We start from the raw sequence: 27,886 nt of genomic DNA, 5'->3' as shown, positions 1-27,886 counted from the left end.
GCTCATATATCAATATAGTATTGTATATTCTAAAGTTATGCTCAATTATATGAGACACCTTATACTAAAATGATAGAATATTATATATCTCTTTAGGAATTGCTTACTTTGCCATGTAAATGGTGTCTAAATCTAAGGCACATGGAGCTTATCAAAAACTAGTGGCATAATAAGTGTGTATGTAAAACATGTACAATAGGGAGGAAGAGGCCATACACATGTTGTATCAACCCTTTGCACGTTTAAGTGCTTCAAGATAAGCCTTATCAGCATTAACTAGACGAGCCTGAAACATGGCCCATTCACTTCTACATCTCGCTTTTACCTGAAACAGCAATAAAATCTCCAGTTAAAAAAAGAGATACATCCGGTTGTAGTGCACCGGTAGCAGGACAGTACACATACAACAAAAGGGAGACCAAATACACGAGGCTCCTACTCAGTGGAGCTGAAGAGGGTAGATGCACACAGTCTTACCTAGACAAACGGAGAGGTTGTTTCCAGGATTTAAACCTAAGACCTCATGGTCACTAAGCAATAAAATTACTGTTACGCCAAACTCACCCTCTTTGGTACACATACAATGAAGTGCCGTTAAAAAATGGCTAGTAATACTAAAAGTGCAAACTGATATTGCATTCAGCACTCTATATAGCTGTAAATGTAGCTCTAATAGGAGTTAAAAGAGAAGGCAAGTGCAGCATTTTGTAAATATCAAATTCCATGAGAAATATACATACCGCATCCCCTGGCTCTTTTCCATTGTCAGCCTCTCCCTGAAAATAAAAAACACTCCAACAAGCAGATGCGTTAAAGAACAATCGATTTAGAATGTTACCATAGATGAAAGTAAATGGTTCCAAATATCAGACATGTGATGACTAACCTGTCTCCCTAGAGAAGGAATTACTTGATGAACAATCCATTGTGAATCAACTACACCGATTTTTTCATGTGCTGGCTGCTAAAACACACAAAGGGTTCAAACTAGAGCAAGCTGAACTTGAAACAATTTGCTAGTGCTGATATTTCACACAAAACATACAGATTCCACAACAAAAATCCCTTGGGTGATTCATAAACATGGAAATAAAAAATGTTTGTCTAGTGAAAAACATAGGACCGTGGAAGCTATTTTGTCTGATTCAGGCCTAAATAAAACCATCAAATGCATTTCAAGAATTAAATTTGGCCATATTTAAGAAATAACATGACGAAATTTATTAATATGAACAGAAAGGCAAATATAATACATGGCTACAAAACTATGAAATCATGTCATGGAACCTCTCAATATGAACAGAAAGACAAACATAATACATGCCTACAAAACCAGGAAATCATGTCATGGAACCTCTCAAGCACAAGACCAGATCAGAAGGCAAAAGGAACAAGAAAACTTAAATTTATTCATATGGCAACTTATGAGCATGCAATCTCCATATAAAAATAACTTCACATGGTCTACATTGGTGTAGCCAAGAGCATCAATGAAATGTGCAGTTTCATTATATTTCCTCCTTCGTCGTGTGTAGGGAAAGGGTAAAAAAAGACATGCTTTCAGATTTATCCAAAGATAAGAGGCTTGTTAACTTCAACATTATGAGATTAATTTTCACTTCTATCAAGCAAACTGCCCCAATTACTTGATTGCATATGAAGTCAGGAATGATGAATTGAAGGATAACCAACTATCAACAATGCTAATGAAAGGATACGAAGACCCGGCATTAGGAATGGATGAAAAGAAATAGATAATAGACAAATGCTGACCTCTACACATCTTTTAAGAGCAAAATCCAATCCCCATCCATGCACTAGATCATTCTGCAAGCATATATTTGGAAAATGCATAAGGGAAATTAAAACGTTTGTATATATCATGCAAAAGAGAAATTCACCTATTCATTCAGTTATATTACCATAACCAACATATTTGATAAGACAAATAAAATATACCTGAATCATATGCCACACACAACGCCATGCTTCTCGAGAAAAGACAGGAGCCATAATTTCCACAAATCTAAAAGACCAAAAATATTCATAATGTTAAAAATCTAAAAGGGAGGCCAAGTGCATGAGGCTCCCACCTAGTGGGGTCTGGGGAGGGTGGATCAGTAGATGTATGCAACCTTACCCTCACAGGCTAAAAGGATGTTTCCAGGATATGAACCAATAACCTGCAGGTCACAAGGCAAGCAACCTTACCGTTGCGCCAAGACTAGTCCTCTTTAAAAAATCTAAAAGATCAAAAGAAATCATAATGCTAACTTAATAGACAACATAAAAAAATATAGGCAAATGATATTGCAATATAACAGTTCAACTTTGAACAAAGATGGAAAAGAGAGCATACGCAGCACAAGGAGGCAGATGTGGATCACTACACCAGCCTGGTCTCTCTTCTGTTACCCTATTCATGAATATATACATAAATGTGTCACATACACACTTGAATGCATGATAAGAAGTATCACATTATGGCATAGACTGAAGTTAGAACCAATAGAAGTATAAAGTAAAAGGAATACTTATGAACTTCACTGTCACCCCTCCTTTTTGTCATCTCCCATGTCAATCCGTTATTGGGCTCAAGACCAGGTTGAGAAATTTCCAAACCATGTTTTTTGACTAAGTTGATATACCTGGTGAATAGAATACAGATAATTAATCAAACTAAAAGTTGCATATAATGTTAAATTTGATCAGACTAGACAAATGAAAATATACTTGTCTGCATTGAAGTGTTCTACTCCAAGATCTTCATCCCAAATAAAAATATATTCATAAGCTGATACGATATCAGGATGCAAAAACCTTTTGGCATACCACCTGCATAACATCAGGAAAGATGCAAACTGTATCAATTCAAGGTGCGAAGCAACAAGGTTACCACTCCAAATGATGATAATCTCTTTTATGGATTCCTAATTTAAATGTGAACATAAAGCTTCCCACTGATCAATATCTTGCTTGTGAATTCCTTAAGATAAATGAAAATAATGATAGGAAAAAATTATACCATTTTGTTTGTTTCCTTGCACTAACATGGATAGCTTTCTTTGACCACTCAAATTGATCCCATTCACTAGTCCGCCCATCATAATGAAAGAGCAAAATTGCAAAATCATCAGAAAACTACAGAAGAATATGATAGTCAGTACTTTTGATGAAAATATAAAGGGTGCATAAATAATCCTGATATATAAACATTGTCAGTCTCTGTAACCTTTTTCACTGCCGCATTGATATTTTGTCTCTGATCATAACCCACAGTAAATGTTACTAAATACTTCGGCTTTTTCTTCAGATCCTGTAGAACTCAAGGTTTAAAGATTTGTGAGCACTAGTCATACCCGTACACTAGCTTATCAATATGCATACCTCCTGACGTACACAAATGCAATGGTATCATGCATGCATGAGTTGCATGAAGACAGGATTGAGAAAAGTGCACATCTCTAGCCAGTACTGGCATCAAGAGACATACTCATGATTTCATCATGTTCAACTAAGATTAAAGAAAGACTTTAAAAAAGATTAAAGAAAGAAACATTGCTAAACACGGCTGTTTTTCATAATACACCAACCATCCCAAACCATCTACAGCACATATAAATGTGTGTGTCTGTGTGTGAGAGAGAGAAAGAGAGGCTTCATGCCCAGGGTTTTTTTTTTCTAATTTCAGACAGGTCAAGTTTTGAGTCATATATATTGTACTATACAAGAGCTAATAACTACAAGAGTACAAACCACAGATAATATATTGCATAGAAAACAATTGTTTCCTATCATACCTCACTAGGTTCACCCCATAGTCTGCGCAAATAAAGATCAGATTCTGATACAACAATTCCTGGAGGTAGTGATTCTGTTCCATTAGGATTTGTTGGAACATTTATCTGCAGAAGTAGCATCCGAATCAGACTTGATTTGCTTGAAATATAATATTGTTGCGAATCTGAAGCAAACATAATTATATAATGATGACAAGTTAAATGAAAGCTATAGCTGAGATGCAGCAAGAACTAGACCAGGCAGAAATCCATTCTAGAATGTGGTTTAATCATAACTAAAATCCTTGTTCCACAAACAACTATTTAGTTAACTTAGTTCAAGTAATAGACTGTTTCATATAATCATATAAATTGCTTATAGTTCTGACCACTTCCTAAGTTGATTAGCTGATGAACACCACCCTTCATAATCATTCTTGTATGAACACTATAAGCTTATAGTAGTTCAACCATACTTCCACATATTGTTCATTCACAACAACCACCAGTGCAGAAAAATAAAACAATGGCCAGGAAATGATAATAGCACACATTCAGAATAGAAAGAAACAAAGATCAAACTTGGCCTTTCTACTGAACAGCTTAACCTAACATATTTGTGTTAACAACCACAGGATGTTATCTTACACGAAACATTCCAAAAATATCTTATGTAAAATAAAACGATGGAGCCAGGAAATGATAATAGCAGTCATTGAACAAAGAAGAAACACACATTAAACTCAACCTTTCCAATGAGCAGTTTCACCTGATGTTTTTGCATTAACAATCAAAGGATGTTCTCCCTAGAAAGCTTACTAGCACAAAATATTCCAAAATATATTCGAATGAAAAATAATGACCAGGAAACGATAATAGCACACATTAAGAAAAGAAAGAACCAAATTAAAGATTTTCACCTAATAAATCTGTGCTAACAACCAAATTAAAGGATGTTCTCTTGGGGATAATTATTGATCTAAATACACCTTTACATTTCTGAAAACATAAGTGCATGCATGCACACACCCATCTAACGAATAGGCATGGGAATTTACCTTTGGCAATCTAATTGATCCTAGGGCTTCAAGAGGTTTGGTTTCCGAAGATTCGTCGATAACTGCAGGAGATCTGTCTACTTCAGCTGAGAATCTCTCTATTTCAGCTGTAGGTACATCAAAAGTATTCCCAACTTTTGAAAGTAAGCTAATCTGCAAAATATAACAAGGGAAGTAAAAAGGGAAAAAAATTAATAAGACAATAAGTGAGTGATGATACACTGAAAAATATGGTTACATAGATTACCTTATTCAAATGTGTGGATGAAATTGAAACACCAATAAAAAATCCAAATGCAATTCCCATAATTGTTGTGATGATAATCTTGGTACCACCATTTGATCTTTTCAGTGCACTAAAGACGAATTATAAACTAAATAGTAAATACAAACATTCTGATGGTAATTTAAAATAAATAAATAAAAATTCCATGTTAAGAAACAAAAACCAAAAAAAGTTATGAGTGTATAACTACTATGTATAACGACAAAAAGCAATGTGTTATTACCTGCGATGCATTATTCCCAGTTGCAGAATCAAGTGAATAGATTTATCAGACGGAAAAGGTTGAAATCCTTATGAGAACTCTGAAGAAAATATACCATCCTTATTATATGCACACGGAAAGCTGTTTCAGCCAATTCAGGTTTTGTAAATTAATTGATTAATTCAGAATCGTAATTAGGGTTAAATTGAATACTGTACCTGATTGCAAAATGCGGCCGTAATATTGCAGTTGTGTATCGTATAAGAAAACAATTATGATGTAACCCTGGATCATATTTGACTGATTAGGTCGTATCAAATTCAAAAATATTTTTTAATCACATAGAATTTCATGCTACAATGCCGTGATCCGCATCAGCATCGGTGACAACAATAACAGTAACCATAATCGCAACTTAAAATACTAGGTTATTTAGAATGTTGAAGAAAAGTGAATTAAAAGTAATGAAATGAAAATGAAACGGAAGAAGAAAGGGGAATGAACTTACAGAATGAAATGAGAGAGTAACAGTGTGTTATTTATATCATATCATAGAAGAAGAAGAAGAAAGAAGAAAGAACCACCATTGTTGCTTGAATTGGTGTTTTTATATTATGACAAAACTGCCCCTCCCTTCCAATTTCCAATGGAACGTGGCATATCGTGGACAACTACACGTCACTTATTTTATTCTTTCTCGACTTGATTCAATAGTATAAGACTCGTTACATTCCAAAAACATTAATAAAAATGTCAATAATTCAATTTTTAAAATAATATTAATAATAACAATTATAAACTTAGAAATGAATTAATTGAACACAAAAAACACTTTAATATATAAAAAGTATGATTCATATTTAATATATTTTAATCTTCGTTGACTAGAAAGATATTGATATTTTGTAAGGCAAAAAAGGAAGAAAGAATATTTTAAAACTACTGTTAGGTTTTGCCTGATATAGCATTATAGATGAAAATATAATCAATAAATCATACAAATGGCAACTATTATCCTTTTTATTACTAAAACAGGTTCTTAAATTATAGCGAAAACATTTAATTTGGTATGTGTCATAATCATGTAATAATTGGAAATCTTTGTATTTGGAATGTTTTACTTAACTGGAAAACTTGATATGCCAACCTATATATGGTTGGTGTAGTTATATAATAATGTATGATATAATCATGAATTTTATAATTTATTATTGTTACCACTTTTCATTATATATTCAACGGTTTCATTACAATTCTTACTCAAGAATGATGTGTTCCATCATGAGTAAACTTCCTTGCTAAATATATAATTTAATCTATAAAAAAGAAAGTAAAAATTGAAAGCATGAAACGTTTTAGAATTTGGAGCAGTGGTGAGGCAAACCAATATGATGATGAGCAATGACTACTTCAGGAATCAGATGGAGATGATCTTATTTCCTATTTTAGTGACATTATCACATCTGAATATATCTTGACCTAACTTAGGTCGAACAGCTTCGAGTTCATTTAGGATATGTTTGCGAGTTAATATTTGAAATGGAAGAAAAAGAATTTGAAGACTTCAGAATGACTATTTCAGGAGTCAGATCATAGTTCCTAGTTTAGTGACATTATCATATCTAAATCACTTTGGCCCAACTTAGTTCCAACATCCTTGAGTTTCTTCAAACTTTGTTTATGAGTTGAGTTTTAAAAGGAGAAGTAAGAAAAATAGAATACTTCAAATTTATCTTACAAATATATTTCATGAAAATATTCTATTTTTATTTATTCATATTTAAAACCCAACTTACAAATAAAATTAAAATTTTGATGTTGGAAGTAATTTTCTAAAATCTTCTTTCAACAATGGTACCTCAAAATCCTCCGGTTACATATGGTTGGCTGAAAAACTTGATTGGCTAGCAAAATTTGCCAACCATTTGTTCTAGACTTTGGAATTTGAACCAGCTTTGCTTTAGGATCTTCATTGAATCTCATGTTCATGTACACATAAAACTCTAGGAGACCAAAGTCATCATAGGAATAAGGGTACCAACTATTACTAACATCTCTTATGGGGATAGGGATAACATATCTTCAATGATGTCATATTTTCTGTCTCGGTCAAATCACATATTATCATATGAGTAAAATAAAAATTTTAAAAATAAAAAATAACATTTTAATTAGCCCGGGATAGAGAATAAGACACTATTCGAAACAAATAATTTTTGTTGCTCTTATGGGCCCTCCTTAAATGATTCTTCTTAGGATTTTGGGTCCATAAGGCCTCTCAAATGAACTTACAAGTTTTATATTGCCTCATCTACCTTGCTGTCCACACACACACACAACTTTTGTGTTTTTTGTGCTATATATGTGTGTATATATAGAGAGAGGCAAATCTAGTGAGAGAAGTATGTATGTAAAAAAAAATGCAAGAGGCACAAATCTTCCACAATTATAAATAGATGGTAAAGATTAAAAGTTACTTAATACTCATTCAACCACTCAAGTAACTCAGATATATTTATATCTTAATCTCGACCATTCACATAACTTTATACCATAAGATATGGTATGTTTATATGGAAAATGTATCAAAAAGTGATTAAAAGATGAAGTATCCCATGTATAATGCATCAAGGGTGACATGAACTAAACGTTTATGCTAATTATGAAATGCAAGAAGAATGTGTTAGCTTCATTACTATACCCTTAAGACACCATTAAAAAATTCTAGTGAAAAGCAGGCCCAATTCACCTAAATATTTTTCTCCCTTGATATCAAGTTTAATCTTAAAAAAGTCTAGTAACACTAATGTAAAATAAAACAAATTGCGTTTCTAAATAAATCATCTATATATAAGTGTTAAGAAAAAAAATTCACACTGAACAAAGTAGTTAACCTTCATAATTCTGTAGTTTACACTAACAAGGAAATGTAAGAACAACAAAACTCTCTTTAACTATATGACTAACAACTTTGTGATCTACATCAAACTCCAATCCTCATCTAATTAATCATATTTAGATACCAACTTTGAGGACTAATGTTGTTGTTCATTTTCCCAGCTTAGCTTAGATGCAACTCTTTCATGTTGTGGGAAATATTCCTACATAGGTCAAAACAAATAACATCAATAAATATGAAAGACAATATCTCAATTGCTTATGTTAATAAATGAGATCCTCTCCCGTACTATACTCTCCATAATATTAAACCTAGATGCTTAAGTTTTTAGTGTCATGTCAGGATCTGGGTCCAATACTGGATTCTCAAATACCGGAGAGGATCTGAACTAATTATAAGAAAAGAAGAGAAGGCAAATAGTTACCTCCATCTTTTTGACAAGCTCCTTTGCTGTTGGGGCAGACACAATTATGTGACGAGCTGTGGGGCTTATGAAGCCTTCCTCCACAGCTTTGTCAATGAAAGTCAAAAGGGTATTGTAGTATCCATCAACATTCAACAATCCCACCTATCAAAACCATAACCAAAACATGTTTTATGTAATTTTATCTTGAGACAACATTTTTCATAAACAATAACAACCATTACATAACACTAGGGTGTAGGGTGTACATTACCTTACAATATTGAAGTCATAATCGATGCATAAATGTATCAAAAATCATTACGAGGTTAATAAGTTATATATCTGTATTTAATTTGAATATGACATCATTTTATCATCATTATAATCATAGTTATTAAAATCATATTAGACTAGTCAGTTGACCATAAAATCGATGAGTTGAACCTTTGACTCTTCTATCATTTAGAAATCGTTGGCCTTAAACAAATTAGATATTTAATAAATCTTTTGTCAAGGATTAAACTTTGCACTGTAAATACATATTATCTAGTTTAAGTGGTATGTAACTCAATTAATAACATACCGGTCGAACATGAACTTGTAAACTAATAAGTCAGTACCCTAACCAGTTTAATGATCGGTAGATTTTAATAACTATGATAATAATTATAATTCTACAATTGGTGTTTAACTTTAAAAGAAAAAACTTTGAAAAAAGAGGGAGGGACTTATACCGGTTTATCATGAATGCCAAGTTGGGCCCAAGTAATAACCTCAAGAAGCTCCTCAAGTGTTCCATAGCCACCTTCAATGATGCACATAAAACATTATATATGTGATCATTAAAAATGTTCCTTTGATTTGGATATTCTCTTATATAACATGATTATATACATGTTAAAAGAGACAAAGATATTGAACTCATGTTGAAAGTGGAAGCATGCATATTTTATGTACCAACCAGGTAAAGCAATAAATGCATCAGAATGTTTAGCCATCTCTGCTTTTCTTTGATGCATGTCTGCTACTGCTTTCACTTCTCCTACTGTTTCTCCTGTAAGCTGTAATTCACATGTTTTGGTTCACCAATTAATTTATATATAGTATGTGTCACTTTATTAATTAGATTATATTAACATGTGATTATGACACATTGTGAGAGACATCTTGCATAAGCTTTTTCACATAATCTCAAACTAAAAAAAACTCTAGTAAATTTAATTCATAAATATATATCAATCGTATAAATAATTTCTAATTAAACTTGGAAGCATTGAATTTTTTTTGTTAAGAGAGTTTGTATTGCATGAATGTATGGAACATAGATTAGTTGTTCCACACTATGTTTCATTTGTTGTCCCGCCCTAATGATAATGAAGTAAAGCAATCGATATATTACTTTTTTATTGGCATAAGATAAAGTATGAGACAAGATGTAGGACAATAAATATTGGATAGAATGTATGGAGCATGAATTAATATGAAAGAAAAAAATGTATACATTGACAATGTAAGAAATATCATTCACTGTTCATTTTTAATTATCATTAACTCTTCATTTTCAAAAAAGGTAATACAAATAATACACTAATTATATATATATCTTTACATTATCGGGACATAGATTTAGAAATGGAAGAGGTGCAATGATGAATGTTGTAGTATAGCATATGTGGGCTCAACTAGAAAGCATATAACTAGTCTTATTCTCATTGGGACAAGAAATGAATAAAAATAAAAAATAATAACACAATATCAATGGTTCAGAAAGAAAGACCCCATATTGCCAGGTGTATTGATGTATAAGTTTATAAAGAGACCCTAAAAATGTAAGAAGCAACCACAAGTCCCACTCACAACCCTACATGAATCACATAAAAAGACAAGTTTCAAATTCATATATTGAGATAACAAAAGCATGGTTGAAATTCACTTACACTAGGATATTAAAGTTTCATTTTTTTAATTTTCTTTATTGTGGTATTAAGGAAAAGTTGGTACTTTTTGGATAATATAGATGGAATAAATATCTTATTTTAATTTTTTCGTGTTATTTAGAATTGTTGCAAACTATCGTAACGATACTTAATTTTATATTCTCTTCTATTTGGTCTTATCTTGGTGTGTCTACCTAGTACTGTTTTATGATTCCTAGATTCCTAGTACTATTTTATAACCATAGAAAATTCTCTGTCTACCCTTCATAGCTATTTGGCCATTTTTCTCTTTGTTTGCAATGATATTGATGAAAATTACCAAAAACAAAATATGAATATTGAAATGCTTCTAAAACACTTTAACATTACCTCTCTTGCATTAAGTGTATTGGGAATGATTCTGCATAATAAAACAGGACAAAAATTAGTTGAGAAAATTGAGATAAACAAAAAATATAGCACTAATAGAAATCATGATGAAGAAGAAATTCTCAAGTCTCACCCTATTACATGGCCACCACCATCATAAACAGCATGAGAAATCAACCCCATCAAACCAATGCTACCTCCTCCATAAACCAAATCAATATTTCTTGATACCTTTTAAAAATCCAAAGTAGATGATTAAATCTATGATATAATCATAAACTTCTAGTTTCTTACACCAACAAATCTAATTATGTGAAACTAAGAAAGATATATGTTTTCATAGACTAAAGTATGAAAGAAAATATTGTTGAAACTTAAGTTGTAGATTAAATATTGCTATATACTAATGTCATTTTTTCAGACTTTGCTTTAAGGAGCTTATGTAGTTGAAATGAAAATGAATCAAATGATGGAGCATAATAATGTCTTAAGGTATAAACTTAGAAAGATTAAATAATGAAAACAAATGTTAGAAAACAAAGGCAAATGTTTAACAAACCCAAAAAGAGAGAGAATGAATGAAATTTGTCCAAAAAGATAGAGTAAGAAATAAAGAACATTAAAAGAGTCCAATTTGGAAAAGAAGCAGAAAAGAAAAAGAAAAGAGAGAAAAACATTATATACCAATTCAGTTCCAAGTTCAATAGCAGCATCCTTATAACTAGTTTTATTCCCTGGGCTGCTTCCACAAAACACACAAATTCTCTTGAATTTGGATTGTTTCTTCTCTTTTTCTCTCTCCATTTCTTCTTTTCTTTAACACACTGAAGTTTCCTGTGTTGAAAATATGGATAATGAATGAGCAGTTGATGGTGTATGAGGCCACCTTATACTATATATAGCACACCAACGAGTCTAGTTGTGTGAAGCTCCGGTAAATCATCGGATAGACCAAAAGGTTAATGATTCAATTTCTGATAACAATACTAGTTATAATGATCAATCACACACCTCAGTAAAAAAAAGTTAATTTTGTACCATAGACTGAGAAGATATCATTGATTGTACAATAAAAAATATTACATATAACACCATACACTTAAACACGTAAGACTTGGTTATGACAAATTGTTAGGTGTGACAAAATGTTTTGTTTTTTGTTTAAGATTTAATGTGCATTATCTACCTTACATAAAATATATCACTCTCTCTAATAAGTCTTATTTATGGTTCATTAAAAGTGAGGTTTCTATATATGCATAAAGCATTATTTGTCTTTCCAATCAGTATCCTTATACCTTAAAATTTCTACCAACTACCCATGAATATTGGATAAAAAATGGTAAACAAATGAAATTAATTAAAATTTAAAAGAAGGGTAATTTAGCAAAAATACTCATAATTAAAGCTTTTTTTAATTTATTTAAAATCTTATGTCAAAGATTGATAAAAAAACATTAAATTTAAATCTCAAAATGTCTGGCACTAAGAAAGGTATGAGAATTGATTTCAAATGGGGTGGATATGAATAAAAGGTGCAAGAATGTGTGATTAATTGTTGAAAAAACATGTTATTCCTCACACAATACTCTTAAGAATTTCTTGAGGAATCTATTATTTAATTCCTTATTCCTTATTACATCATAGACAATGATGAAGACTCATCCAATGAATTGTATGGTTTATACTATAATGGTCCCTTCTATCATTAAAATAAAAACAAAAAAACATGCATGGTCCTATATGTATTAACATCATTTTGTTTTTTTATCTTTTGGGAACATGGTTGCTCTCTATCTATTGCCGCCCATGAATCATATTTCAATGACTAATCACTCCACCAAATGGTTAAGACCCTTCATTTCAATCACTAATCACACCACAACTCAAAATATACTACAATTTTCCAATCTTGTTATTCAATTGGACCTTATAATATTACATTTTTTTTAGTATAACCAAAGGTATTCACATATCCTATGAGAAAAAAATTAATCTTTTTTAAACTGTGTGATTATCTATTCTAATAAGTATTATTTATAAGAATTGAACTTTTAATATTTGACCAGAGTTTTAAATTGCGGTTACAGTTACTGCGATTGGTCATTGCAGCCATTGCGATGCAGATTACGGCCGTTGCGGTATAAATTATTTTGTGGACAATTTTTGTTGTTTAATTGGTGCAGTGTGATGCTACCCGATGTGGTTGTCTTGCAGTTTGATGTGGTTGCGTTGTGGCCCAATGCGGCCGCATTATTGTGATTCGATGTCACACCACAATTGTAGTGTGATACAGTCACCACAACATTGTGGTCACATCACGTAATGTGGTCCATAATTTGAATCATTATATTTGACTTAGTACGATACTTGTAGATTTAGTAAAGTTTTACACTATTAGACTAACGTCTTATTATTTTACTTCAATTTGATGTATATATACAAACTTTATAATTTGAGGCATTGCAGGCGCTGCTAGTGAAACTAGAGTATGTAACATATTATAATATGGAGAGGAAGTTGACCAAAGAATTGTGTAATCTTCAATTCTGTCCATAAATCTAATAGATGCAGATTCTTTTTAATAATGCTTAACATAGACTTTGGCATTCACTAATTGTGGTGAGCACGTGAGACCATTTTATTTTGCCGTCCCATCTTTTTTTGCTTGACATTGTCAACTTACTTATGATCATGTATATTCAATGTTGATTCTCGACTATCTAACATATCTAAGATCTTTTATCTAAAGTTATAATCGATTATATATAGTATCGAATAAATATAGGTATATATATATATATTGTCAACTCAATTGTGACTAGCAAAATTAAAGCATAGGTATCTTCAATTCTTCATCTCTATTGATTGACTTGTAATCTTTTACTTTATCCCATTCTTAGTTTTGGCATCCAACAAATTTTGTCTACCCACCAACTACCATAATCTACCTCTCTTATCTTTGTAATCATGCAAAAAGCCATGAACTTTATAGGGGAATTCTATTGTTATGGCATTTGTAAAGTAACATGTATCTTAATTTAATTTGTGTTTTTAGAATTTTTCTTTTTAATTAAGTGACATTTTTTTATTAGATCGAAATAGAAAATTGTGACAGGAATGATTGTCCGTTGTAAAGGTAGCTTAGTCATGTTAAATGTTACTTAAGTGCTAAAAGTGGTGTTGGTTGGGTGATGAATCTTAAAGTTAGGGTGTTTAATTTGTAGTAACATTTTTTGTTTCAATATTAATTAAAATTGTGTCACATTGTTTTCAGTTTTTTTCTTCCAACTATTTATATATGAAACAATGAACTTTGCTATTTTCAGTAGTTCTTATACAAATATATTGAAAAAAGACAATAAAATGAAACTAATGTGACATTTTTATCAATATTAACAAAATGAAAAATGAAAAAAAAAAAACATTTTCATAAACAAAAACGTATCCTTAACTTTTGGGATATAGTTAGACACAATAGTCTTTATGATATTTAAGTATAGAAATCTTATCTCGCAATCTACTTGCCCATGTCTAGTTTTCTGAGTATGAGAAAGTGTGTTAATTAAATGTTTAAATATTAACATGGGTATATAAATAATGAACTATTATAAGGACTTAAGAAACTCTTCTTCATAAATTACCTATTGTAATGAACTTAAAGTCACTTATTCTAATTAATTTATTACTCATTAGCTTTATAGTCAATGCTTGTAAGTTTAATAAATATATATCATATATAGTAAAATATTTAAGAACTCACCAAAAACTACGGCTAAATTTAAGAAAAAGAGTGCATCGGTGTAATCTCCAAATAAGGCATAAGGTCTTATAGAGAGAAAATGATTCCATTTGCACAAACATGTGTATGATACATTATTTTTTTCTACTACAAAATGTATATTCTCACTTTTTGGGTTAACAACTAATTTCTTTTGAATACATGATTGTCTCTCCCAACAAGTATTACTCGCATGAATCGAACTCTTAACATTTTGATTTTATTACGCATATAGAGAGATCTTACACTGCTAGACTAACACATATATGATAGTAAATTAAAGACTATAAATATACAAAATTTCTTGAAGTAAAATAAATTGGGTCTAAACTTAGACAAGATTTATATTTAAGCTTATATATTCACATGGTGACCCAATAATCCACTTACCATGTACCCTCAGCATCCATCCATTACTAGACAAATTTGATGCATGTCTAGGAAACATGAATTATTTTTGTGCAACTAGATTTATGCAAAAAAGAAGACATGTCCATTCCTATCATATGTTGGCCAACCTTGTTGTCCCTATATTCTCTCATATACTTGCCACTACCTTTTCATTGTTATTTTCTGACTCTAATAACTAGTATAATTGTTAATATAAAGTATTTTAACTTATTATGTGAACTAACACAAAATTTTAAGTAATTTACTTTAATTCACTTTTCTTAAGGTTAACAATTTACATGAAGTGGGATACACATGTTACCTCTAAATGATTTATTTATTTAGGAGAGAGTATGATATGGTTTAGAACCATGATCTTAACCATATCAATATTGATAATGCATTAATAATTTAATATTTGAAAAACTTTATTTCAGATCAATGGTGTGCTATATATGGTTGAGAGTTGAGATCATTTGATCCTACACCATTTAACAATGCAAATTCTCCTTAGTTAATATTCTCATACAAGTTATAGTAAAAATTTGTAAAGTGAAGTAGGGTGAAGTGAGAATAATTCTATCCAATGTCTACAAGTTGTTATGGTATATTTCAAAACTAATTGGCAACCAAAAATAAGTTAGTCCAATATGTATTTAATTTAAAGTGCTTTTAAAATAATGAGACATACAATATGAAGCTTCATTCTAAAAAAATGAGCGAGAACATGCTAGAGGTAGGTGAGATTCTTAGGTTGCGTGTGTATGAGAGTCTTGTTTTCTAAGAGAATGGAAGGAAATAAATGAATTTGGAAATTTTCTCTTTCTTGTTTAGGAGTTGAGTGAAAGAAAAGGAAATATTTTGAAGGTTTTTTGGAGTCCTTTAAAATCTTTCATTGCCCATCTTATGTTTTTCCCAATTAAGGTTTTTTGGAGATAAAATGTTAAAGTACCTAAATATCTTTAATAAAATTTTATAATTACATTCTTGTCAATTTCTCGTTGTTAGTTATATTTTTAAAGGAAGGTAAAACAATAATCTTGTATTATCATTATTTTAGTTAATTATTCATTCTCTCCTATCTAAAATTCACTTCTCAAGCAAGAGAGAAGTTTAACTTGGGTTGCCTTCATTTCTCGTTTCCTTCTTCCCCTTCTTGATCATTGATCTCTCTTATTCCATTTTCCTCATAACTCCAAACAAAGCCTCCTTTTTTTACGGTGGCGATGGATCCTAAAATTCTACTTTCGAGTTTGCTTTTAGAGTGGAATGAAAAAATGAGAATGTTTTAAAGTCATGAAATACACCATATAAGTTGTCTAGGTGAAATATTTTTTGACAACTTATATATGGTGGTAGAGTAGGTGAAGGATGATAGTGCTTGCATGGTAACTATCCTATGAATTTCACAAGTGAAAGATTCACTGGATTTAGAGAGAATCATAGTATTTGATTATAAATATTATCCATCAACACATTCTTATGTGCATATAATTGTTTAATGTCTTTTTGGATAGAAGTATTACTTATTCTCCTAAATACTTTTTTTTCTACTTTATTAAATTAATTGCCGATAAAAAGATATATAAAAGCCATTGGAGACTCGTAAAAACCTAGTCTTTAAGGATTTGTAATAATGAATGAAATAAATCTCATAAAAAAGCTATAAAATGGTGAGAAATATAAGAGCATAAACTCATTTATCTAAAGCCCTAAGGTTTTATAACAATTTATGGCATTAAATCTACTTATTATATAATTATTCTTTGATAGATCTCCTAAACAACCTTTAGAGTAAACCAAATTGATTAATTGAAATATGTAGTGTGAATGGTTTTGGTGAATTCATCCGTGCAATAATAGATGGTCAGCACAGTATAAAGAGGAGAAATAGTGAATATGTACTTCACCTACACCTATATTGCATTGTCTAAGAGTATAGGCTTAAACATGCATGCATGTGCTATTTTAAAATAGCATGAGTTTTTAATGCTATTGTTGTTGTCAACCTTTTTATCTCAATTTATATTTATCTCATGTAGATTTGTAGGTTATGGTTTGTTCCTGGATCATAAATATTAGTTGGATCATTTTTTAATTTAAAAGCTAGCTCAACCTCAATTGTTGATGGACCAAACTTTAAATTTGAATTTGATTATATACTCAATTAAATATAATGCATTTATCTTTTATATGAAGTCTTCAAGATATTATATATTATTATTGGTACGTAATTTGACATATGGAATGATATATATGCATATATTTTGTTAATCATTTACATATATGTATATGATAAAAATAAAGAATTGATGATACAGTAGACCAAAAAGATATCATTACTATATAACAATTGAATAAACATATACAAACATGACAAATGAGTGATCGTAAGATAAGTCGTTGGTTCATATTTACCTATTACTTGATCCTAAATATTAATCGGATCTAATTTTTGAACTTGACTCTAAATCTGATCATATATCAGTCAGATCATAATCAGATCAAATCAGCTGGTAGGAACATGTCCTACTTACTCTTATATATAAATATAATCTACATGGTAAGGCCTAACTAGATTCTCAACCACACCACAACTTTTATAATAAAATGAATAAAAAAGTACCGGCTTTCACAGAGTCCTTTAGGAAAGAACCAACCTCAAAGGCCATTAAGAACTCGACACATATGAAACCCCATAATACTCACTTTTTGTGACAGATTTACAAAACATTTTTTCTGTCACAAACTCGAGCATGATGTTACACTTTCTGTCTCCTTCATATACAACAAACAGCCAAATATTTTGACTGTGTTCATCAATGAGCAACGAGTTATATGAGGATTGTGTGTATTGCCATCACTTCTCAGATAAGATATGTGGCATTATATGTTGCTAAAATAATTGCTATCTTCCTTTGCTTTCTTTATCCTTTGTCTGCGGAAGCCATTACACTAGTTTTTTATTTGTCATTTTATGTCCTAAGTTTAATTTGTTCACTACACTTTTCATAAAAGTAGAATAGTTTGTTTTGTGTGTTCTCATTTTGGATAAGGAACTAATTATTTTTGAGGTGTAGTATCACTCACATGAATCAAACATTTAACTTTTTAGTCATCAAATCTAGCGGAGTCTTACATTACTAGACTAACAACTTTTTGGTACAAAAGTAGAATATGAGTAAAACTGTATTATACTAGTTGATAATAAATCATTAGTCAAATTTGGATTGCTGAATTATATCATATTAATTATTTATGTACATATTTTTATTTGGTGGAGGAAGAAAAGTTAACAATTCTCTTTGCCCTTTTTTGTTGGAGTTGCCATGGGAACACTATCATCATCTTTTGTGCTTTTGCAAATAAATGAATCATTGAGTTCTACACCAAAATGGTGCGAATCCTACTCAGATAATCACTCACTTAATAACTTAATATCCCATTTATATCCCCTTTAATTCCTTTTTAGGTATTAAGTATATATTTAACACGTTTTGGCATCGATCCCACATAGAGTAAGAGTAAATATTTATTATTTTCTGTCTATTTTATAAGGCTCTTTTGAAGTTTTAGTTTTATACATTTCCAAGTTTTATATTAATTGGTTTTGTTACCAACATGCCTTATGTTAATTGATTAGAAAGGAAAAAATATTAATTAGACGAGTGAAAAGAAAAGATGAATGTGTTCATTTATAATGTTCATAATGTACATGAGACTCTCTACAAACAAAAAGAGTAGGAAACTCTAAACCATCATATAACTATCTAAGATTTGGTCAATTTGCGGTTAATAAGGAATGATGTCATATTCAACTCTAATAAGATCCAAATCATAGTTTTGGATTAAAGGAAAAACTGATCACACAATAACGTTATCATTCTATGAATCGAACTACAACTTACGAGAATGTTTACTTTCTTAACTTTTTCGTGCAAGTCTTATACTATTTCGTACCTTTTATTAATACAATTTTTCTTATATAAAAATAAGTCTAAATCATCACTAGTCTCATTCTCCACTTGTGAAAGCTTTTTAAAGAATTCACCCCATTATTCCAACTTAAACTAGGGCAATTTGTTAAGGCAAGTTGAAGTTCTCATTTAGTGACTATTGTAAAAGTTTGAAATATTTGTAGGAGAATTGCCTTTCCGGATAAGGCATACTTACCTTTCATGTTGTTCACTCAAGTTTTAGCCAATCCATGCACACTCCTTCCATCCTAGGATCACTTTGATTGAAAATGTTGTCACTTCCTTAGTTACTAATCAAAGGGACTTTGGTCAATTTTAGAGAAAGTGTCTAGACTTTGATGCACAAAGATAAAATATTTACAAAAGATTACATTAACTACTTGACAAGGTCTTCAATGCTTCAAATTCTTTCTTAAAGTATGCACACATGCATGGTTCACCCATTATAATAGATATTTTAGTATTTTATATCTCACAACTCTATCAATCAAGTTGCTTTTGAGAATAAGCTTGTTTCACCTAATAGACAAAGATAATTAAAGCAAAAGTAAGAAAGATGAAGAGTGAGAAAAAATAAATAATATTAAATTGATTAACATAAAATAATTATTTAAGAAAAAAGTAATAACTACAAATTTAATCAAATATTTCTTCACTCTAATCATTTATCTTAATCATCAAACTAATTCTTTTTTTTAATTTGTAATAGGTGAGAATCGAACTCTACAACTTCCTAGATTTTATTCCTTCAACTTTTTATCCTTACTATCAAACTAATTTATGACTCCCCAATCAATGAGGTTAAAGAGTAAGGATCAAATTTTAATCTTAACCCATTCAAATAAACGACAAATTTAAGCAACTTTATTTCACAAACTTCATTTTCAGCAAACAATTTTGGTGAACCTAAGAAACTGAAGGGTAGGACTCATTAACATTTTCATAAAAATGCATTCCCTTTTTCTTTCCGCCATCTTCTCCAAATAATTAAAGTGCTGGAATCTCATTACTTTCTTAAGCTTCCAATAAAATTTGAGGCATCATTTGAGTGGGTTGTTGTGTGGTCACTTATCATTCCTATCCTTCCTATTTTAATTATCAAATAACTGCATAGTTTGAAAAATATTATTGCATGCAAATTTATCTTATGGTTTTTGTTATTCATTCTTATTGCATGCAAATTTATATTAGAGAATAAAACAATAAATGACCCAAGAGAATTGAGACCTAATAACACACATTTATATACATGTTAGAGTGACCCAATAAACTGAAAATAAACCAATTGAATTATACTATACTTAATCATGGTAAATTAATGTACTTTTCGTGATTGTCTTATAATGTAACACCCCATTGGAGCATTATGCCAATTCAGTTGTATTAGTTATGTTTTAGGTAAGTTGCAACTGGAGTATTTGATTCTAAAATCCAATAAAACTTCAAATTTTGAGTTAATAAAGTCAATAAGGAATGTGCATAAAACTTGACCATCGGAAAATGTTACATAAAAGAATGGTGACATGAATAATAAACAGATATAAATGACATAGTATAGTATTTTTGGATAAACTCAAGGAAAGGAAAACATATTGATCTTCTGCAGCTACAATTGGACAAATGAATGATGCATAACCAATATATTACTTTCGTTTTATCTTTCATAGTATAATATATATGCATTAAAGATTTATATATAATTAATATATTATTTATTAATTTGTATTATTTATATTTAAGAATTAATGGTTAAAAATAAATGATACAATGTCAATATACATAAATAATTACACGACCCTTACTTACATCTTTACTCATAGTACAAAGCATTACTAATGTCATGTATTATATTAAATTAAAGTTCGATTTATGATAGCAATATTGGTAGTTCGTAATGCATTAGATAAGATAGATAGGTGAAAGAGTAACATCATTGGTGACGAAGGGCAGAATGAACCACTGACTTCCAATCTGTCCTTTGAGGAATGTGTCATGTAATTTTCTTGAAGGGTCATTTTCTTCTCTTTCAACTTTCAACCTCAAACCAAAGATTCTACCTTTAAACATGCCCCATTCATTGGTGAATAGCAAAAGAAGTAAAATTGTATACGCAATTAGTAGTGCCAAAGTATATATCTTTTCATTTTTATCCAAACTTCTATGTGTGGCACAACTCATAAACAATTAAAATGGGTTTATAATCTTTTATGTTTAGTCCCTAGTTTTCTTTTTCATTTTATTTTTAGCCCTCAAGAAAAAGTATGATGAGAGAATCAATATTTTGGATTTGAAAGTGGGTTTGTTAGTGACACAAATGGTGGAAGGAGTGTTGTATGTAATCTCTCATTTTAAGAGAAAACAACACTTACTATTTCTATGGCATTACCAATGATATATCCTTACCTTATGTATAACGAATCAATCCTTTTTAAGATTTGTGATTGTCTTTCTCAACAAATATCACTTACATAAATCAAAATTGACATTTCGGTCATCATGAGATCTAATAAGGCCTTATAGGCTTACACCATTATTTTCTTTATATGAATAAAGTGTGGTGATTTGTAAAAAACAAATTGTTGAATTTTGAATTTAATTTAATTAGATTTGATTAATTACCACATTTTGACATAGAGAATGACACAATATAAAACATGTGGTATATACATCAAACTTTTTGTATAAATATATGATATAACTAAGATTATCTTATAGATAACTAATTTCTTTCGGTATGTATAGAAAATTAATGGTTGCTAGCTAGAAATTTTCTATGCACAATTAATGGATTCTTTGAGCCTCCTTTAGTTATAATTTTGTGATATTATCATTTTGTTTGTTGTTGTAGTCTCTCTATCATTCTGTATTTTAAATTGCAATTACAGTGGTGATTACGGTAACGGTTGTGATTACTGTGATTACAGTCATTGCGATGTGAATTATTTTGTGATTAAACAAATATTTTTTAACTCGATGCGGTCTGATCTGGTTGTGCTGTAGTCCGATGCGGCCGAATCATTGTGATTTGGTGTCACAACGTAATTGCGGTTTGATGTGGTTGCGGCGGTCACGTAATCGCAATATTGTGACCACATATGCAGTCCACAATTTAATTCACTACTATGTACTATCATTTAATGTGCATTACCACACAATTATGTTACATAATTCAATGTGTATTATTCAATGTCTCTCACTTTAATAACATTTATGTTGTATGCTACATACAGAAATCTTTTCAATGTTCTAACATAAGCTAAGAATTTCTCCATTCATCAACAGAAAAATCTGGTTCTGCTGGCTTCTGCAAAGAATTGACCACTTCATTGACACCTTTCCTAGTGCTCCTGGCCACCCTTGTTGCATACACACCTAAGCCTGATCCTGATGATGTTGGTTTTTCAACCTCAACATTTTTTGCATTTGCCTTGTTCCTCAATTCAGCAGCATCCTTCTTTTTCTTGTGTCGTCTCCACGCGGCTTGAACGAAACATGCAGCCCATGTTCTCCAATGATGTGAGTAAAACCGGAACCTATTCCGAAGTTGTTTACTATGCAGCCTTCTATATTGAGATGCAACAAACTTTAGATCCTCTGCTATGAGTGCAAATGCCTCTACTTCTGATATGGCCTTAACTGTTCTAGTGGATGATGGGAGTATCACACTTGGTCTTGGGTCTAATGCCCATGTTAATAGTTCCTCACCACAGAAATCACCTGGGCCGATTCGGCACGAGTTGAAGAATCCAGCACGGCCTCCATTTGTTGTGTAAGAATCAAGATGGCCACGGATTATGAAGAGCATCTCGTTCACAGGATCACCCTCGCGAACGAGATATGTGCCTTCAGTGGACAATGCCGGCTTTAGCCTTTCACATATTGCATCTAGCATCCTCTCATCCATTTGATCAAACAATGGGACCTGTTAACGAGTTAATGAATAATAACTTGGATCAATTACGATAGTACTATTACTAGATTTCTAAGAATGTTACACATCAATTATAATATGATGCAACTTCTAGCATTAATGCTATTATAGACTATGTACATAGAAAGTGATGTATGTGTAAGTTTGTATTTCTAGCATTATTGCTATTACTTCTTAGTAACCAAGATAAAATTTGATGTCTTTTATGACGTACTCCTCTAACTAGTTCGAGACAAAGGTGGCGCTTGATGTCTCTGCGAAGATCGACCGGAAGTCCTTTGAGAAGAGCTTCTTCGTCAACTCCTCTTGTAGCCAGCCATTTATATTGATCATATTTACGCACAGACTCTCTTAGTTCTGCAGGTAGTTGCCTGTGATGCATCCATTGCTCTGCATCAGTTCTTTTCACCCTCCACTCTTCTAACCGGACCGTTGTTGATTGGAGGTATGTCTACAAAATTCGAGTACTATTAGTACATCCTATTGAACAATGTCAATTTAGTTAGACTGGTGAATTTTTTCTCACAAAATTAAAATTACAACAATGTGAACATTTTGGCCTAGTACGGGTAATACAATGCTGATTTTGGTCCTTATCTTCAGATTTTCAAGACATTCAAAGATAAATATATTCATTGTTATATCAAAGAAGTTCTAACTTCTAAGAAGGAAAACTGCAGTTCATTGTGAGTAAGAGGGAAAACTGCAGTTCATTGTGAGTAAGAGGGAAAACTGCAGTTCATTGTTATATCAAAGAAGTTCTGCCCGTTTCAACACGATTTCCACCATGAAAAGCGTTGAATCGTACGATTCAACGCTTTGGAGCGCGCTTTTGATAACCATGTAAGATACATAATTTAACTGCATATATACCTGCATATTACCAATGAGCAAGGCAAATAGAACCAATCCAAGGGTTGCAATAAGAATGGCAACCATTATTTCTCCAACATAAGTGCTGGTGAGAAGGTTTTGTCCCAAAGAACTGCAGTCACCAATCAGAAAAGCATTAAGATGAAAGGGTAAAAGAGCTTTTAGTAAAGGACGCCTAACCGATACGACATGAGTCACATGACTCGGACATAGGGACTAATGTAAGACACGGCGACTACTCTAATTCTTAATGCTTAACTTAAGTGTAAATATAGGAAGCAGGTGGAAAAAGTGACCTTATAAGTTGTGAAACTTACCTCAGATTCCTTAAGCCCCACCAAAGACAATAGAAGTACTTATTCAAGAAAGCTGAAGATGTAACTTGAGAAGTCACAGCATCAGCATATATACCAAACTGATAGAAATCAACATTTGGTGAACATAAATTTGTGATATTACTTGTCATAAACCAAGAGACTCTAGGGCCATCTTTAACTCTGTGGCAGTCAAAGAATCCATATTCACAAGAGAACTTCTCCATAAGGCACACTCTTCTCCAGCATGCTTCTTGGCGTTCAATCGATAGAAGGTACCAGCATGCCCCTAAAATCTGTAAGGGAAAAAGTATGAACAAGCTTAGTATTTTCATTTTTCTGTATTAATAATGTAGTGCATGATATACATAGTTTACTACACACAAAAAAACATTCCAAAACATTTTTGCAAGACTGATTTATATGTCTTCATACTAAATGTTGCAGCCTAAGAGCAGCCAAAGGAATTAGTTTCAGTTGTTTCAAATCTTGGAACCGTCACCAACAAGGCATTGCCTCTAGTGGTGTAAGGCCAATGGTTCGATTTCTGGGAGCGATACTTGTTGGGAGGGACAACCGCACACCCTGAAAGTGATTAGTTTCTTACCAATAGGGTGAAGGAATACTCTTGGTAGTACAAAAAAAATCTTGCAACCGTAACTTAGAAAACTAAAAGTTTGTCTCTTAACGTGAGGCTTAATTTCCTTAGAAACATGATAAAAGTGCTTTAGCAATAGTGAAGATTAAAGTTTTCATTTGCTTACATGGCTTGCCAACAAGTAAAGCATGAGATTATAAGCAGCCCCTGCCCATGCTGTTTTTGTCACAACACCTGTTGCATTAACAATTTGTGCTGAAAGTGGAAAAATCAAGAATAGCCTTGGCAGATATTGGAATATGATGAAAAATCTAAGGACATTTTTTGTGTTTCTCATTGTTGAACCTCTAAGTGTTGGAATAACAATCCAAATCAGCACCTGAAATAAACAAAAACATAAACATAAACACTACATTTAGCATGTTTAAGCACCAACAAAATTTTGTATAAGATAAAAAAATATATTTCCAAAAAGGTACCTGAGGAATTGGCAGTGCAGCAATGAAGTCTAACCAGAAACCCATCTTTAGGTACCTAATTGCAATCTTATAAGATTTTATAACAAGCTCTCCTCTCCCGAATACCCGCGAAGAAGGCGCGACATAAGCTGTCCGAAACTTGATGAAAATCTGGATGATGTAAAATAAATCCACCACTGATCTTATGATTGTAAGGGTAACTTCAAGACTTATTCCAATATCAATGCAAACTTGATCTTGAACTACAGGCAAATAAAAGAACAAAGGGTCCAAAAACAATGATGCTAAACATGCTACTAAGAAAATCTTGTTCCATCTGTTTATGATTTGTCCCCTAGGATCTAATATTAGTCTTCTGTTTACTCTTTCATAGTCCTCTGAGAAAACCCTTGACAACACTCTAGCTTTCAACAACTTTTTTGTCTTCCTTAGCACCTTCTTCTGTGCCATTTTGGAACTTGACTCTGGTATTTGTCTGCCATCAATGTGGTATTTAAGCTTAATTCCGTTGTCGTTTTTCGATGCAGGAACTTCTACTAGTTCAGGATCATCATCAAAACTAACAATATGAAACTTACAATTAAAGGCTTATAAATGATGTATATAGATTTATTCAATAAATGGAAGTTCAACAATCTAAAGTACTAGTACTAATTAAGATGTTGGAAGATATTAAAAAAGAAACATACCTTACAGATCTTGAACAAGCAAAACCCATACTGATTTTCCAGAAATATGAACTTCTCTTCAATTAAAATTATCAATCTAGAGAGCAAAGAGCATGGTTAAATCAAAAAGTTTAAGTTGTTAAACCAATCATTCAAGAATGTTGAACTTCATATGAGTTTGACAAAGAATAAATATTCACAACAATAAGCAAGACCAATCTATAGTTGTTAAGAACCTTAGAACAGGATTCTTGTGAAGAATGAAATAGAATATACATAACTTAGAAATGACGTTGTAGAGAGATTCTTCAGTTTACTAGATTACTATAAACAAATTCATATTAAACACCAATACATGAACATCAAAAAGCAGCTAGGAATAATACTATTACAGTAAGAAAGTATAAATCGCCAAAAAAACGTATAAAGTAGATAAAAAGCGCGACCTAGTACATGAGGCTGCCTAGTTCGATTATGGTAAAATTTCGCGTCTTACATCTAAGAAAAAAGGATGGAGCACCACCAAGTGAGGTGAGAAAGATTCCAAAGCATTTCCCTCAGCAGCAAGCAAAGTCATTATTAGAACTTTAACCAACTAACTTGTCACATTTGCATGAAGCTCATATCTTAGTTAGCACATAAGATTTAAGCTATGGAAGCAGAAATTGAGCACTAGAAACTACTTTGAGGATTGAAACTCAAAGGGTCAATGCAGAAAAAGTTCTTAATTGTAATGTGTGAGATGAAGAGTAGAATATATATTTTCATTTTAGTTACATGTAGTTGTCACTCTTTCTTTAAATATGGGTGATCATGCAGTAGAACCAAGTTAGAAAAGGCAAAAGTAAAAAACAAAACCAGTTTCATATAATCCAAATGGAAAGTATCATAGTATAAGAGAAATTAAATTAGACAGAAAAGTTAATGTAAGGAAGGAACCATATAAAACAGAAAAATACATTACTATAAAATTATTAACAATGTTTTAAATAACGGTTTACTTATAATTCCAAAACTTTACGCTATAGATTATTTGGACAAATGTGAATGATGCGACCACAATTACGATATGATGTCGTTTTGGTGCCTTTAAAAATCGTAACTTTTCGAAGTCTATAATGATTATGGACCGAGATTTAAATGATTGTGATTTAACTTATAGTTACAGTTGTTTGTTTTTAGTTATTTTAATGTGGGAATGATCCAAGGAGGAGGTGACTACTGCGTTAGATACGCTGCCATGGAATCTTGACACGTTTTCCATCATTGTTACTTACATTCTACTCTATTATACCCATTTCAAATTTGTCTCACTCTTTCACCATTTTGTAACAAAACTTTGGCTTTATTCTTCATACTTTTACTTTTTAACTATAAAATCAAAGGTTAAAGCTTGTTCGATAATAACGGTATTTTTTAAAAGAAGTAATTATACAATTTGAAAAAGATTAGTATATGAAATATGATTGATTCACATCGAGAAAATATAATATCCATTATAATTTCTCTAATCGGGTTAATTTTCTTAACAAATTTAAAGGTTCAGCCCAAGTTTTTAGTAATTGGGTTTTCTAGTCTGTTGGGGTCACAATAGGAAGAGGTAGGGAGCATATCTGTTGTCTTATTGTTTGTATCATTTCATGTATCATCAACCTGACTGGTTGAAAAATTATTTAAATTAAAATTATAAGTATTAAATATTTTTCTGATCAATCATATATGTCGCACGTGAACTGACATAAAATAGTATAATAATATATGTGTTTCCCAAGAGTCATAGGTCATTCTGACCTTGTTTTCCTGTCTTATGTCGGTGCAACACTTTCACAGCTATCATAGGATCACTATAAAGGACTTAGACCCCAAACACAAAAATCATGTTTAACTGTGACAATCATGGATTGATGTGATATAACTTAACCTATAATAGTTGGCTATT

The 27,886-nt window shown here is 31.4% G+C and overlaps 3 protein-coding genes across 6 annotated transcripts; all 3 read right to left on the bottom strand.

Moving 5' to 3' along the window:
* LOC109351009 lies at positions 6 to 5,980 on the bottom strand. 4 transcript variants are annotated; one of them, XM_019592317.1, is made up of 16 exons: positions 5,834 to 5,980; positions 5,544 to 5,610; positions 5,347 to 5,425; positions 5,085 to 5,193; positions 4,838 to 4,990; positions 3,801 to 3,905; positions 3,233 to 3,316; positions 3,026 to 3,141; positions 2,734 to 2,835; positions 2,535 to 2,648; positions 2,360 to 2,416; positions 1,960 to 2,026; positions 1,774 to 1,827; positions 887 to 964; positions 741 to 776; positions 6 to 325 (listed from the first exon to the last, which is right to left on the bottom strand). In XM_019592317.1, the coding sequence occupies exons 3-16, from the start codon at positions 5,355 to 5,357 to the stop codon at positions 227 to 229; spliced, it is 1,185 nt and encodes a 394-aa protein (XP_019447862.1). In that variant the 5' UTR covers positions 5,358 to 5,425; positions 5,544 to 5,610; positions 5,834 to 5,980; the 3' UTR covers positions 6 to 226. The 4 variants fall into 4 exon arrangements, with proteins under 4 accessions (XP_019447862.1, XP_019447860.1, XP_019447863.1 ...); XM_019592315.1 differs by lacking the exon at positions 5,544 to 5,610; XM_019592318.1 differs by lacking the exon at positions 5,544 to 5,610 and having other exon boundaries at positions 887 to 961.
* LOC109351010 (cytokinin riboside 5'-monophosphate phosphoribohydrolase LOG1-like) lies at positions 8,154 to 11,825 on the bottom strand. Its single transcript, XM_019592320.1, has 7 exons — positions 11,621 to 11,825; positions 11,070 to 11,167; positions 10,937 to 10,967; positions 9,592 to 9,691; positions 9,365 to 9,435; positions 8,649 to 8,792; positions 8,154 to 8,426 (listed from the first exon to the last, which is right to left on the bottom strand). The coding sequence occupies exons 1-7, from the start codon at positions 11,738 to 11,740 to the stop codon at positions 8,361 to 8,363; spliced, it is 630 nt and encodes a 209-aa protein (XP_019447865.1). The 5' UTR covers positions 11,741 to 11,825; the 3' UTR covers positions 8,154 to 8,360.
* LOC109351007 (protein CNGC15c) lies at positions 22,262 to 26,800 on the bottom strand. The gene is made up of 8 exons (XM_019592314.1): positions 26,444 to 26,800; positions 25,969 to 26,044; positions 25,280 to 25,838; positions 24,967 to 25,179; positions 24,206 to 24,498; positions 23,889 to 24,000; positions 23,230 to 23,466; positions 22,262 to 23,006 (listed from the first exon to the last, which is right to left on the bottom strand). Exons 2-8 carry the CDS (start codon positions 25,995 to 25,997, stop codon positions 22,341 to 22,343), a joined length of 2,109 nt encoding a protein of 702 aa, XP_019447859.1. The 5' UTR covers positions 25,998 to 26,044; positions 26,444 to 26,800; the 3' UTR covers positions 22,262 to 22,340.

Source organism: Lupinus angustifolius, chromosome LG06 (genome assembly GCF_001865875.1).
Source record: "Lupinus angustifolius cultivar Tanjil chromosome LG06, LupAngTanjil_v1.0, whole genome shotgun sequence".
Lineage (NCBI taxonomy): Eukaryota > Viridiplantae > Streptophyta > Magnoliopsida > Fabales > Fabaceae > Lupinus > Lupinus angustifolius.
This window is presented reverse-complemented; position numbering and strand designations above follow the sequence as displayed.

Bases quoted from the DNA above. Each gene is read 5' to 3' on its own strand.
- LOC109351009 (XM_019592317.1), bottom strand. The intron at 2,649-2,733 runs GTATATTTTCAT...TCTATTCACCAG, and splicing joins GAACACTTCAATGCAGACAA to GTATATCAACTTAGTCAAAA. The intron at 2,027-2,359 runs GTATGCTCTCTT...TTGGTCTTTTAG, and splicing joins CATCTGCCTCCTTGTGCTGC to ATTTGTGGAAATTATGGCTC.
- LOC109351010 (XM_019592320.1), bottom strand. From the start codon at position 11,740: ATGGAGAGAGAAAAAGAGAAGAAACAATCCAAATTCAAGAGAATTTGT. The intron at 9,436-9,591 runs GTTGGTACATAA...GCATCATTGAAG, and splicing joins TGCATTTATTGCTTTACCTG to GTGGCTATGGAACACTTGAG. The intron at 8,427-8,648 runs GTAACTATTTGC...TGACCTATGTAG, and splicing joins AGCTTGTCAAAAAGATGGAG to GAATATTTCCCACAACATGA.
- LOC109351007 (XM_019592314.1), bottom strand. From the start codon at position 25,997: ATGGGTTTTGCTTGTTCAAGATCTGTAAG. The intron at 25,839-25,968 runs GTATGTTTCTTT...TCATATTGTTAG, and splicing joins GCTTGTTCAAGATCTGTAAG to TTTTGATGATGATCCTGAAC. The intron at 23,007-23,229 runs GTACGTCATAAA...ACTCGTTAACAG, and splicing joins GTCTCGAACTAGTTAGAGGA to GTCCCATTGTTTGATCAAAT.